The 15,263-nt window shown below is 36.5% G+C and overlaps 1 protein-coding gene across 2 annotated transcripts in view; it reads left to right on the forward strand.

Moving 5' to 3' along the window:
* LOC100175606 (homeodomain-interacting protein kinase 2) overlaps window positions 1–14,756 on the forward strand; it is a 21,791-nt gene extending 7,035 nt beyond the window's left edge. The window contains exons 6-21 of one of the 2 annotated variants that reach the window (XM_002122412.5): window positions 2,796–2,977; window positions 4,081–4,204; window positions 5,339–5,542; window positions 6,287–6,468; window positions 7,132–7,336; window positions 7,447–7,544; window positions 8,123–8,240; window positions 8,653–8,774; window positions 9,442–9,510; window positions 10,024–10,146; window positions 10,554–10,691; window positions 11,271–11,431; window positions 11,720–11,892; window positions 12,382–12,546; window positions 12,891–13,122; window positions 13,354–14,750. In XM_002122412.5, coding sequence (XP_002122448.2) covers window positions 2,796–2,977; window positions 4,081–4,204; window positions 5,339–5,542; window positions 6,287–6,468; window positions 7,132–7,336; window positions 7,447–7,544; window positions 8,123–8,240; window positions 8,653–8,774; window positions 9,442–9,510; window positions 10,024–10,146; window positions 10,554–10,691; window positions 11,271–11,431; window positions 11,720–11,892; window positions 12,382–12,546; window positions 12,891–13,122; window positions 13,354–13,424 — 2,367 coding nt within the window. In that variant the 3' untranslated portion in view covers window positions 13,425–14,750. Of the gene's footprint in view, window positions 1–2,795; window positions 2,978–4,080; window positions 4,205–5,338; window positions 5,543–6,286; window positions 6,469–7,131; window positions 7,337–7,446; window positions 7,545–8,122; window positions 8,241–8,652; window positions 8,775–9,441; window positions 9,511–10,023; window positions 10,147–10,553; window positions 10,692–11,270; window positions 11,432–11,719; window positions 11,893–12,381; window positions 12,547–12,890; window positions 13,123–13,353 lie in introns of both variants that reach the window. The other variant, XM_026839338.1, reaches the window with a different exon arrangement.
* Window positions 14,757–15,263: the final 507 nt, after the last annotated feature.

Below are 15,263 nucleotides of genomic sequence, written 5' to 3' on the forward strand. Positions count from 1 at the left end.
TCTTACTATTATCCATTGCATGGTAAGGGTAATTACTGTTAAATGGTATATATAGGAATTTTAACATATTTTTGCACTAAAAGGCATTTATGTAGTAATTAAAAATTTAGATCTATTTAAAAACTATGAAACTGTCAAATAATGTAAGCTACAGAATCCAACACTTTTTGTTTGTGTCACTTTCTCATATGGCATATAATATAAAGGCCCATCCAATGATTCAGTGTGATCTAAAATTAAACTACTTCATTTAAAAACATAATTGATTTTATTGATAGTAGCAGGAACATGGGTGACTTCATATTGTTTAATCAATAAACTCTTTGTGTTGATAATGATAAATGGGGAATTCAAAGCAATTTATTTCCAAACAATGAAGTTACATTAATGAAACATTATGCCAGGTTACTTGCACAAGCGTCATTATTTTATACTTGATTTAGTTTATGTGAGTTTAGTGTATATAAAACCTCACATATAGTGTATATATAAAACCTCACGTTTAGTGTATATAAAACCTCACAAAACCTCACATGCTTATCGCTGTCAGTTTTGCGTCAAATTGAGCATGGTGTGTGGCTGTGTGCCTAAATTCTAAAACACAAAGGTATTAAAACAACTGTTCTGAAATCTGAAATACACTTTTTTTAAACCAGATGAGCCGTTGAAAGTTTGTGGAAATGTTTTAAATAGACTTTCAGTTGAATCCCCTTCTAAACTCCTCGTTGTACTACTGTCCCCCATAGTATGATTATCATTTACTGTGATCCATATTAACTTAACCTTAACCTCCAGGTTGGGATACTGAACCGACTATCCACTGAAAATGCCGACGAGTACAACTTCGTCCGTGCTTACGAGTGTTTCCAGCATAAGAACCACACGTGTCTCGTGTTTGAGATGTTGGAACAAAATCTTTACGACTTCCTTAAACAAAACAAGTTCTGCCCGTTGAAACTCAAGTATATTCGTCCCATCATGCAGCAGGTGCATTATAACTCTTAGTGGAAAATTAACTAAATCTTGATTTATTGAGAATTACATATTTTCAAACTAAATATAGTAGAGTGGGAAAGATGGGACACCATTTTATTCTATTTTCTCATCCCAGTTGGTAGTAAACAAAGAACATTTAAAGAATTATAAAATCGTATCCTCACAACTCACATATGGACCGTTGTTAATTGTTTAAAACACGATCAGGATATTTGGATATTGTGTGGTGTCCCGTCTTCCCCAACCTACTATATCAATCTTTATATTCAGATGATTAATTTTTTTAATGATTTTTTTAGTAAAACAATCATTAATTAAACGCATTCGGCTGTATCACTGTGTGGGTGGCAGGATTAAACTTATTTCGTCTGATCTCCCAATGGAACATTAATTGTCATCTTTCTATTTAAAGCCCTGATTCGTAATACCATGCAAGTGTTATTAAACTGGTGCCAATATTAAGTTTAGTTTGTTTGTTGGTAAACCAGCTTTAATTCAATGGGAATAAATAGTAGATATCTCCCCTGTGTCCAGTGGCACCACCAGTGAAAGAATAATGATTGTCACAGCTGCGCCTGAAAGCTATGGAAACTGTATTAAGTGAAGTTTAAATTAAATTTTGTTAAGAAAATATAATTTTTATGATTAATATATATATATATATAACTTTTAAAATTGTTAAGAAAATATATCTTTGTTAAAAAAGTTAAAAAAACTTTGTTAAGACTAAGAAAATTTAAAATAAGACTTTAATGTAGTGGGGATTAATAATATGTTCCTTGTGTTTATTGTCACAGCCTGGTAATGAATAAGAAACCACAGCTGTGGGCAATGGAACTAAATTGAGCTTTGATGAGAAATCTTTATTTGCCCAAACTAAATATTCTCAGAAAGAGTTTATAAAATGTTGTTTAACCAGCATTATATTTTTCCAAACATTTTGTCTGCAATTTAACAAAACTATTGTAGGCCAACAATTGCTGAATTAAATTCAAAAGTCCAAGTAAAGTTTTCCAAGCTTCTTATATGATGTTCTATAAATATCATGTTTGTAACTTATGTCGTCGTACTCACAAGATTGTACCGCTCACCCCCCTGTATCATATTTCGCAAACTTATTGAGTTTCCATTGTTCTATGATGTAACAGTGGTCACAGTTCAGCCCACAAACATGGTTGTGATGTCATAATGTTATTGTGCGCCATGCACTCATGGGTGGCCACCCTCCCCTAATGTTGCACAACATGTTTCATTGGACTTGATATTTTAATTAAACCATGGATTGAATCACGAGGGTGGTGACCATCTATGTGCTGACCACCATTGTTCAGTGACCTTTTAATTGAGTTATTGAGTGTTGCTGGGGAAATCTGCTTCATATTTTATAGGTGTAAATGTGTTGACAATTGGAGAATTATGTTATGTATTTTGCCCAAGCTAACTTTTCACTTAAAAATACTTAAAAAATCACAAAAATACCTTCCTACAAAAGTGTGTGGATTTTCAAAGGTTCATTAAAGTCCATAGAAAATTTCAATTATCCTATATTGGTCACACAAGTTATGTGGCAAGGTAATAGAAGCAGTTTTTCTAACGTTATAGAACCTATGGCCACCTAACATAACATATATTGAAAGCTACATGCTACCAATATAATATGAACGTAAGTATTCTCGAGCAAGACATATAACCGGTAACTTGTAAGCGGGCACGAGGTGTATGAAACGGAACTTATGGTTTATAACGACTGTTAATGACCATGTGAGAATGAAAAGTTAGTTTATTTACCCCTTCCACAGGTTCTAACTGCTTTGTTAAAGTTGAAACAACTTGGTTTAATACATGCTGACTTGAAGCCCGAGAATATAATGTTGGTTGACCCGACACGACAACCATACAGAGTTAAAGTGATCGACTTTGGTTCGGCAAGCCACGTGTCTAAGACAGTCCCTTCAACTTATTTACAATCAAGATATTACAGGTTTGTTCATCTGTGTTGTTCAACTTATTGTGGGGTTGTAGAAACATCTTTTTTAGTGAATCCTTCACCGTTCAGATTTACAACTTCTACTCATGTTATTGTTCATGTATAAGCTAAAGTGCCAATGAACAGTTAAACTGGTTGGGAATTGTGTGGCATTTAAATGGCATGAAAAACATAAAACGTTAAAGTAAACATGAATGGTTTATCTTATTTCCTATGCTTGTATTGTGAGCGATAAACTACAAAACTCTCGAAATTTTCCTGAAATTATTTTAAATGATGGCATTCTATTCTGTATGAAAGTGTGAGGTCCTACAGTGAAGCATGACATGGGACCTGGGATTTAGGCCAGAGTTGGCTCATTACCCCAACATTGTATATACACATTCTATTCTATATGGGTGAAGTCCTACAGTGAGGCACGCCATGGGACCTGGGATTTAGACCAGAGTTGGCCCATTACGCCAACATTGTATATGCACATTCTATTCTATATGGGTGAGGTCCCAAAGTGAGGCACGCCATGGGACCTGGGATTTAGGCCAGAGTTGGCTCATTACCCCAACATTGTATATACACATTCTATTCTATATGGGTGAAGTCCTACAGTGAGGCACGCCATGGGACCTGGGATTTAGACCAGAGTTGGTCCATTACCCCAACATTGTATATGCACATTCTATTCTATATGGGTGAGGTCCTACAGTGAGGCACGCCATGGGTCCTGGAATTTAGACCAGAGTTGGCCCATTACCCCAACATTGTATATGCACATTCTATTCTATGTGGGTGAGGTCCTACAGTGAGGCATGACATGGGACCTGGGATTTAAGCCAGAGTTGGCCCATTACCCCAACATTGTATATACACATTCTATTCTATATGGGTGAGGTCCCACAGTGAGGCACGCCATGGGACCTGGGATTTAGACCAGAGTTGGCCCATTACCCCAACATTGTATATGCACATTCTATTCTATATGGGTGAGGTTCTACAGTGAGGCACGACATGGGACCTGTGTTGTAGACCACAATTAGCACAATGTTAACAGCTTTATATAAAACTTTCAAAACAAAACCTTAAACTTACCACCACACCAGGGCGCCAGAGATAATCCTTGGTCTCCCTTTCTCGGAGAAGATCGACATGTGGTCACTAGGGTGCGTGGTTGCCGAGTTATTCTTGGGGTGGCCGTTGTATCCTGGGGCGTCGGAATATGACCAGGTAAGGCTAACAGATCGGTAACTTTAATAAATTTTTGCCTGGTAGACCCTTGGTAATTACTACTAAGATGCTGTAGGAAAAATACCAAAACCACAGCAATAAAAAAACAGCAATAACTATCAAATAAGGCAACCCTGTTGGTCTAACCTGTTCATTACCTTAAATAAATCGTAATTATCTTAAGAATTAGATCGTGGGTATGCTTTGTAATTGTTACTTTCTCCCTCAATACTTGGTTGTTATTTCAGTCTCTTATGCCAATTTGTCCTAAACTTTGTGCTGTTTAACTATTGTGAAACATTCTATTTGTTTTACTTATTGGCATGTAAAGTACTCAATGTATTTTAAATAGAGGGCTGCACGGTAATATTTGCAAAATAGCATTTTTAAAGCTATTCTGTTTTACTAATAAAGTCAGTGCAAATGTTTATTATTTTCCTAGTTGGCTGTAAGCTGAATATGTTTGAAAAGAAGTAACTTATGTTTTATGTATTTGCGTTCGGTATTTTACTTCATAACAGTGTTTGTATTCATCTGTTATTATCATAAATACTTAAATACAAATTGTTTAAAACAAGTTTTTGTAATAATATACTTTATCATGTAACTGCAATAACTGTATTGTTGTGTTTAAAATTAAATATTTTCAATTATGTGGTTATCGCTTATGACGCATGGTCTGTGTATCCACGACGCACATAATAATTATCTTATGTTTCGTTGTTTATCAAATGAAAATAATATTTAAATTTTCAGATTCATAATTGTTTTGCACTAACATAAGCTTAATTTGATGAAGCAATATTTTCAAACTTGTATAGCGACAAAGTCGGCAACATTGACGCCATGTGTAACTTGGTACAACTTCTCGTCAGAATAAAAATAGAATAACAGTATAAAAGACCTATTTTAATTTCTAGTGATATTTAGTGGGACATTATCATCATAAAAGAGGCACGCGCTTAATAACTCAACAAAGTATTTTATATCCTCAATGCCAATGAATTGTAAAACCAAAACCTTATTAACCGTTGTTGATTGTTGAAAACACAATCGGGATATTTGGATATTATGAGCTAAAGGTGTCCCAACTTTCCCCACCCTACTATAAATAACATACCATCCTCATCACAGATCCGGTACATCTCGCAAACCCAAGGTCTCCCATCACTACAACAGTGCAACGATGGAACCAAAACACCCAAGTTCTTCATAAGGCATAACGGCGCGTATCCTCTATGGAGACTTAAAACACCTTCAGAACATGAACAGGAGAGTGGAATTAAATCCAAAGAAGCGAGAAAATACATCTTCAATTGTCTGGATGATATGACGCAGGTTTGTAGAGGTCAAACACTTGACATCTGTCGTTATATTTGTCTCCAACCACCCACCTGTCAAAGCTGTCATTTAAATATATTGTATTTTTAAAGTAATATGGAACAATAACAACAGCGGGTTTAACCAATTATAAATAAACAACTTTGTTAAATTTTGCTAATCACCTCGCTTACACATGCTAAACTGCCTTCTAAATTTATATTTAAATATATATCTATAAAAGTAAATTTAACAGCAGTGGTTATATAAATAACCAACTTATAAATAAATAGTTTTGTTAATAATAATTTTAATGAACATCTATCTAACAGCTAAATTTATCCCTCAATTCCAACATTATGTAACACGTTTGTCGAACTATATCCAACTTCTAGTCAAAGATGCCTCTGTTGTGGTTTCCAACTCCCTTTTATGTTTATTGTTTAGGTTTTGCGTAAACAATGGTTATGATATTACAAGCACAATGCTGATTATTTGATGGTCATTCATAGAAAATGATAAAACATGAAACTAAATATATGTTTGGGCATAAGTTATTGTTTTTCATTCAATATTGCAATATTTTGTTGGTAATAATTCTACCACAATTTCATAACGACTTTTATTTCACAACAACTTTGTACATTGGTTTAAAAGCTTGCCTGTAGACCAGTTGCAGTGGATACTCGGTTTAAGGCTTGACGCCACCATTATTGTGGGCATTATGTTAAGACACACTTGTTAACTGCAATCCACCCCCAGGTCAATGTCCCACAATACGATAGCGCGGACATGATGGCGGAAAAAGCCGATCGACGGGAATTCCTGGATTTGTTAAAACGAATGTTGGTACTGAACGCGGAATGCCGAATCACTCCGGGAGAAGCTCTCAATCATCCTTTTGTAACGATGAGTCATCTTATTGATTATTCACATTCAACGTTGTGAGTTGTTGTTTATCAAGATCAGGTCTTGATGTAATTTAGCTATTTATGGATATAGGTGTAGTTGTATTAGTACCTGCTACCCCAATTTTTAAACAGGCATGACATTTATTCACATTCAACATTGCTAGTTTATTGCTGTATATTAAAACTAAGTGTTGAGGTGATGGTTTATTTCTTCCTATATCCCAACCCATGGTATCCAACCCTTCACCTTCATCCATTCAATTGAATATATAGGAATAAGTTGGTACATGAGGGAAAAATAGAAATCTTGTTGTTATGTGCTAACCTTGGTATGAACGCTTAGGCGCCTAACACGGGTATGCAAGGTATGCGTGAATACCCGGGAAAGTCAGATCACCCGTGCGTACCAAGTATAAATGCATAAACAATTTAATATCTTACAAATATGTTTTAAAATAAACACCAGCTTATACACTAGTGATGGTGCAATGAAGTCAATTGCCCAAATAAAAGCTCATATGTGGTACAAGAAAAATGTTCAGGCTTTTGCCGGCATAAACTATTATCTTAAACTTATGGGTACCTTGATATTTCCAAAATTTAGGTGCCTATACATGAACCCCTGTGTGGTGTGACCTCATCTTTATAAAATACTTTTACAAGTAAATTGTTCCTAATCTAACTTCCCACCCCCAGAGTTAAATCTGCTGTGCAAAAGATGGAAGTTTGCCGACGAAACCACAACGTTTATGACATCATTGGAAGGCAGAATCAAGCCGTGGCAGTGGCACAAGCCGCGGCACCTGCCGCACCTTTCATACCAGGGTTTGGTGCCACGTGTCCTAGTGTTGGCGGCTCCACTACAATTGGTGCGGGGTTGCAGGTTCCACTAGCTAACCAGGTGAGTTCAGTAATTATGGGGATTACCCTTAAACCTAATGAAGTAATGGGTAAAACCAAAAATTCCTAACAATAGCTAAAACAATTCTATAAACTCCCAATTTGTCCCAGCCTTCCCGATCGAACGGACATACGTACGCACGACCGGGAGCGTTCCAGCAACCATTGTTCCTGTGTCCAGCTTATGGGTTGCAATCAAGTCCTACCAGGTAAACCCTACATATGGTTACATGATATAGCGTAACTAATACCACACAGATACTTGTTGTTATATATGTATGGTTACATCACATTTGGATACACTAGATTAGTTAGCTGTATTGAATCTTAAAAACTAATAATTTACAATTTGAACATTTGCTAATCTGTATATTTGTAAACATATTTATACACAGTATGCGCAATCTATAGTTGTTGTGCACAGAACATCTGCGTAAAGTACAAGTTTAAACTCGTCTTTACTTTTAGAGATTGTTTTTCTACATTTTCTATTTCCATATTATCTCGAGAACAATATTTTCTTTTGTGGTCGAACACAGAGTTGTAAAACCTGAAACAACAAAATCTTAACGACTTAATACTAAAACCAGATTTGCCTTTGGTAAAATAAATTCAACATAATATATTCTGGGCAATTTATCCTAACAAAGGCATTTTTCCCTCTTACTTAAAGCCAACCATAACATAATAACCTTCAAAGGTGTAAAAATAAAAACATTAAAAATAGGAACCCCTTTACCCATGCACTCCCAACATAAACCCATAACAACCATCATACATCCCACAGGTCCCACCACCAAGTTCCCCCATTCAACGGGACGGGCAACCCACTCGTCCCAACCACGCAGAATGTTGCGCAATCTGTTGCAGCTCAACTGACACTGCAGACACCGTTGCTAGCCCAGGTAACATGGTTCGGGAAATGCTTTGTTCGAAGGTTTTTGCAATAAATTTCGCGAATCTGACGCTGATCTGGTGCTCAGATAGTTGAACGATTTTTGTGTAAAGAAATACAGTAAGGATCTGGTGCTACAAAACCATAACAGACAACAATGAAATCCAACCATTGTATGAGATATATATTTCACCTAAATGGCCTCGTAAGTCTTGTGAGGTTTTTCAGGCGAAATATATATTTCTTAATGTTTGTTGGATTTAATTTTTGTCTGTTAAGTATTTCATAGCACCAGATCCTTGCTTTGTTCAAAGGAATGTAATTTTTCAATATATGTTGTTTTGTTGAAACACTTATGCGTTGTCTCTTCATCAAAATATGAATGCCATATCTTACTAACCCCCCCCCCCCCCCTCCCACAGAGCAACGCCCTCCATACAAGACCAGTATTAGTTCCAGCATGGCAACAACTACCCGGGTTTGCGGCAGCGGCAGCAGGGATCCAACAACAACTAGCAAGCGACGCGCAAGCTGATATACTAATGTAAGTGGTAACTTTGTATAATTTATAGTGGTGTCTGTTTATATACAGTGTAGAAATGCAAGTCAACCCTGAGAATTTTGCGAAAACCACTTAATAATCCAATTATGTGAGCGAATTATCTTGTATTATTTATTAATAAGATACAAACTTATCCATAGTTAAAACAATTTATTCACGCAATCCCTGGAACTGAATAAAACCTAATTATGCCAATCTATGTTTGAGGTAATGTAGATTAAAATTGATGGTAAATTAAGGTTTGCACACAGCGTAGTTTAATTATCGTCTGGTTAAGAGGCACAAACTTGTAGGCATTTGCCAAACAATATACACCATCACATTACATGTAAACATATCCTTCATTTAAATAATTCAAACCCTGGATCTCCATAAGCCTAATTCATGTTCACCTTCTGTCTTTTATTACTAGCAGTTCTCACTTTAACTCAGAAACTGCTGTTGTGACAAAGTCATAACGTAAGATGACATCCTGATTGCGTCTTGCTCTGTGGCAGACAAAACTTGGTTGAAATAAACATTTGGTTTAATTTTTCAACCAGAAAAGCAGTTTCTAAATTATATTATGGGTGGCGGCAGGAGCAGTAGAACTTATTTATTCAAATATTGTTATTATTATTACATCATAATTGTATCTATGACATCACAGGAGACAACAAGGGTTCACAGCAGATGGAGCGTTCAGTCATTATACCGGTCAACCTGGTAATAAACGAAGGTAAATGATATATATTATAATAAATTTAAATATTATGATATAATTTATAGTGATGTAACTGAAACACATGGATTATGTGAAATATAATTAAATACACCACGTTTTCTACCAGATAAACCATTGACAGATTATTAACATTATGCCCCAGAGTAACGGAATATTACCCATGTTTATCTATCAGTGTCTTGGAAACCAAGACAATAAACGACCTTCATTGCACATTGCACATTGCACATCTGTGTTTGTGTGTTGCCTAAAATTGTTTTAAAAAAAGTTATTGTTTTGTTTGAATTCCAAAATCTAGCCTATTTTGGGTAATTTTCTATACAAACCCTGTTTCCAAAAAAGTAACTATTCCACCAACACACTTAAAAAGAGAAAAAAATTAAAAAATAATTTCAAAATCTGGACTATCCTTGGTAATTTCCTTTATAAGTCCCTGCATTCAACAAAGTATCTACCCCTCCCACCAATAACCCCTCCCACCAAGCACTAACCCCCTCCCATTCACAGGGGTATGCTTGGGTCACCCTACGTGCCCCCCATCCTTATCACTGACACCCCGGTTAGCGTGATCACCATCAGCAGCGATTCAGAAGACGATGAACAACAACCGATGGCCATCTGCCCTTCATTGTATGGAATTCTATTGTATTTATGATTATATGTGTTTGTGTGTATATAAGTTTGTGTATGTTTGTATATGTGTGCCTATATGCAGAGGCTTATAAAGCCATGTACATTTACCAAACAATATAGGCTAGATTTATATATATATATATATATATATGTAATTTATAAATGTAGTTACTGTCAGAACAGGACTTTCTTGTAAGTGTCACTAGTATTAATTTTGTTAAAGCCTTCTTGTATGTATTTATATAAATATATATATATAGGTGTGTTTTTATGTATTTATATCATTGATGTTCTTTTATGAGTGTAGCGAGTACTATATAGGTAGACTGATAAAGCATCCATTCATATGTAGATGTATATATATGTGTGCGTGCATATCTAATACCCTTGTCCTTTTACCCCAGGCAACGAAACAACGTGTTAAGTTGCGTAACGGTAAGGGACAGCCCCATGGACCCTGAACGCCCCATGTACCCCGATAGCCCCCGTAGCAGACGGAAGATGGGACCCACTGCTGCCCCCTACTTTGATATGACTCCAGGGTGAGTTTCAATTAGAACAAAATATTGGACAGTCTGATACAAGACGATCTGTTAGCTACCGGGCACAAATTTATACAAAGTTAGATCAATGGTGGGAAAAGGTGTGATAAGCTTTACAACAAGGTACATTCCTTGTAGAAAATTAAAGCCTTTACCTTTTTTATAAAAACTATTTTACTCATTTATGTTTTGTTTTAAGTTCAAACCAAATATTGGCCTGTAGGTACAAAACAATTTGCTATCCAGTGTGGCAAACTTGAAACAACATATTTGTTTGTTACAAACAAACAATATGCTACATTACCATTGGTGCATACTCTGCCAAATGTCTGGAACCAGCACTATATATACTTTATATGTGCATAAATAATAGCTCTATTATTCTATTCTATATGGGTGAGGTCTTTTAGCATCTGGGTTTGGTCCAGATTTGACCCACCACTCATACTAATCCATTAACTTGGTTAAACTAAGTCATTAGATTAAGTTATATAACCCATATGTGCAGTATATACAACATCCCTGTTAGCTTAGTTATAAATTCCCCACCATGGTTGATCTAACTGTGTTACCCCCCAGCCAAGTGATGGAGATAGTAGGGGAGACCCCCCACTACCCCGCCCAACATAGAAGTAACCGCGATGATAAACTGTACAATCCTGTCGCTACGACGATGAAATATACCAGCCAATCAGTGGCTGAGGGACAACGTGCAGTGAAGCGCGACTTGGATGCAGAAGGTGATTGGTTGGTTTAAATTTGATTTTTCGTCTCGGTTGATCTTAAATGTTGGGGTAATGAGCCAACGCTGGCCTAAATCCCAGGTCTCATGGCATGCCTCACTGTAGGACCTCACCCATATAGATTAGAATACAGTTTTGAAAAGTCGAACAAATATTATTTGAAATTCTTATTAATTCACTGTTAACTATCATTTTTTTTGGGAAATAGGGAAAAAATTTTTTGGGAAAAGTTATTTATTTGTTATTTTAAAAAAGTTACTTAAAATTGACGTAACCATCTCGCAGTATCCGGTGCTCGACCGCAAGGGTTTCCACAATCGCACAAATACCCACAAAAACAAGATCGTCCACGCACATTAAATGTGGTGAACGTACCTGCTTCCATGGCTACAGTTGCCCCCGCCATCGGAGGGGGCTATGGGGCTGCGATACAACTACAACCCCTAAACTTAAGCCAGGTAGGTCAATGTGGAATAAATTATCATCGGTGTATGTTGTTATATTTACAGGCTAATGTATAGTACCGCGATGATGGATGAATTGTGTTAATTTTGTCTTGAGTTTGCTATCACTAGAAACACTTATATAATGTATGGCTGTTTACCAAACATTAAAACGATCCACGTTTATCCAATTACTGCTAAATTTCAGAATTGAAATTCTTGCTGATAATTCAAAGCTCCCACTGTGTTTTCTTGTAATGAATGTTTTGCTGACAATTAAAATTTAGAGTTCGATTTTGCTATAAGTTTCATTAACAGCAGGTAAAACTGCTTTGTGCTTAAACTGGATTGTTCAAACATATGCTGCCACCCTTGTTGTAAAAGTTGGGGTGGCATGTCTACCCAAACCACCCTCAATATTACGCCCAATGCACACCTAACAAAAGTCCACAGTGTTGACCAATTAAAAACACACAAAGTAACTTCATACACCTCCCTTACCAGAATGGCAACACTAGTGACCTCCCATCAAGATACAGACTGGGCATCTCATCAACATCGGGCAACACCTCGTATATATCTCCCACTCAACCAACGTCCTATCCAACTTACATGCAACCATCGCCCTCCATTAAACCAGGAAACCCTGCGGCTCATCTGCTTGGACCGGTACGACCGTGTGTTATTCTCATGAATAGATGAATGTAACTTGTTCATAGGCGGCAAAGCATTTCCATAAGTGCCAAACCTTATGTTATGAAATCTATGAATGAATGTAAAATTTTTATTGTGTTGCCCTGCTATCGTTGCTCCACCATGCTAGAGCATTGCCGTATTAGATTAAGTATTAATAAATGAATAAATTTAACTTGTTTATAAGCCCTATGTCTTATCGATTTGCGCATATATATATTGTTGCTACCATTGTCTTCATTATAAACTTTTCGATTCAAAACTGAAACCATTTTCAATAATGTTGTTTTAAAAATAAACCAACTATTTATATTTCTTAGGTACGACCACAATTCACATCCAGTGGGTTCCTTACCCAGGGGAACCACCCCCAACTCGCTATTAACCCCCACACCCTCATCCATTCACCCGCCATGACCCACGCCCATGTGCAGCCCCACCTTGGGGCAGGGGGAACCACCCATCACCCCACAACAGCTGCAGCAGCGGCAGCACAAGCCATTTTCCAACAGTACGCTAGGCAAGCTTACAGCACCACAGGCTCACCAAGCGGTTCGTAAAATAACTCGTCTTCCCTTTATATACAGATAAAGTTTTGGTGTTAGTTGTTGTAAAAGTTAAATATAAGTTTTTTTGTTACAATTTTAGAACAAAATTTTTAATATTTTGTTAATTTTTTGAGGAGGGAAATTTAAAATGTTTTAAAAGGGTATTTTTCGAGGCATGGCTAGCTTACTGTCTAACTCCCACCATCAGTGTTTTAACATCATTATTTCCTTACAGGTGTTTATGCAGCAGCTTACCCAGTTAGCCCCAACAAGCCGTACACCTACCCCTACTATTATCAGACTTAGCTGATGTGATCATGTCGTTGCTGCCTTTATTGTACTAGCACTCGTATTGGTTAATTGTAGTTTTCACCATTTTATCGTCAGCCTTTTATCTCTTTGTTTTTAGCCTTTGTATTATCATAAGTAACATGACAAACACGCATTGTCCCCACAATGTACCATGTATCGGTGACGTGATGTGTTTGTTTTCGATTGTTGAATTTGGATCGGGTGTTAATGCGCGTCCTAACCTGCTTAAACAATCGGAACAATTATATCACGACGCTGGCACAGCACAAACATATATATTTTATAAATAATTTTCGTGGCCACTTGGTGTCATCTTCTTCACTGGTCCCCCAAGTATTAACCCAAACTTCATTGTTTTTGTTTGTGATGTCATTGGATCCATTATGATGTCATAGCAACCATTGTCATCGCCCCTGTTTCTAAACTTCCTAAATTGGTTTGGCAACGAATTATTTTATTCGGGAAAAATCTCATTTGAATATGAGAGTTCACTGTAGGATTTTAATAAGCTTTGATAATTAATTCGCTGTGATTTTAAGTCTTGTATCGTGTAGTTTCAGACAGATAATGTTTTCTGTTTTTACCCTTTTTGCTTGTTGATTTGTAAATGGTATGGTTTATCCATAGGCTGGTGTTTTCGTGTTATATATCCGGCTCTCACCTTTTTAATCTTGCACAATTCGTATCAAAATACCCAGCACCATAATCCATGTAGCACGTAGCTTTGTACATAGAGTTCTTTATATCCTGGTGCTGTGTTTTAACCCAGTTATTTTGCCAATATTCCCCGCACATATAATACTCATACGCTCCAACCTTCGCGAGGTGGAATCTCTTTCTTTACTCTTTGAACACTTTCTTGTAGAATGTAGATGATTTTCTTACGCTTAGTCACTAAGACGCAAATGTTCTTTGTTTACCCGCGGGCGTTCTAACCACTGCCCAACGCCTAAGCGGAGAAATTCTCGCTGACTTTAAAACCTTAATTGGAACAAGCGTTGTGCCAAAATTCAAATTTCGAATTTTTTTTCAAAATTTGGTAATGTGCACCATCAAAATATCGTAACCTCCCATGCCCCCTAGTGGCTCGCTCCCATAACATATGATATACATCCTTGTAGTTTGCTGTGAATGGCCAGTGAGTAAGGCCTGCTGTATTAACTGTAAATGTGTGCAATAGACTTGTATAAAATGTGGTAGATTAGTGGCCATGCATGTAACTTTGCTTTATATGTTGATTGTAGCTTCTAACCCAGCAAGCCCCAACCTCACCAAGTACTCACCCCTATTCTATTTGTCTAAAATAAATTCAGCTCATCTTGGTCATTGTGTTGATCTTATTCATAGTATATACCAATGGTACACATATGTATTGAATGAATGTCACTTGTTTATATACCCACCGTAGTTATAACACAGGTCTTCTGTTTCAAACAGATCCCCGCGCTAACGAGGTACCACCTATGTAACTTTGAAGGGGATTATTTTCGAGGTATTTTGAATATCTTTAAAAACAGCAGGGTGATTCTGGTATCTTGCGCAACGATTGACCTGACAATTAAAAGCACTTCCATACCGTAGTCGTCATCACTTTAAAACCTACCAAATTATGCTATTACTTTCGAAAATTGCGCCATACCGTAATTAAAGTTTATCTAAAAAAAAACAAACAGTTTTAAAGTGATGGCATTTAAATAAACGATTCAGTTAATATTTAAAACGGCGAGACCCTTAGGTTTGTAACACAGGTATCACAGATTTCAATTTATTTATTAATCATTTTATAGAGAGTTCTTATAAAAACATTTTTACATGCGGACTTCGAAAATAAAA

The sequence above is a fragment of the Ciona intestinalis genome, unplaced genomic scaffold (genome assembly GCF_000224145.3).
Source record: "Ciona intestinalis unplaced genomic scaffold, KH HT000185.1, whole genome shotgun sequence".
NCBI classification, from domain to species: domain Eukaryota; kingdom Metazoa; phylum Chordata; class Ascidiacea; order Phlebobranchia; family Cionidae; genus Ciona; species Ciona intestinalis.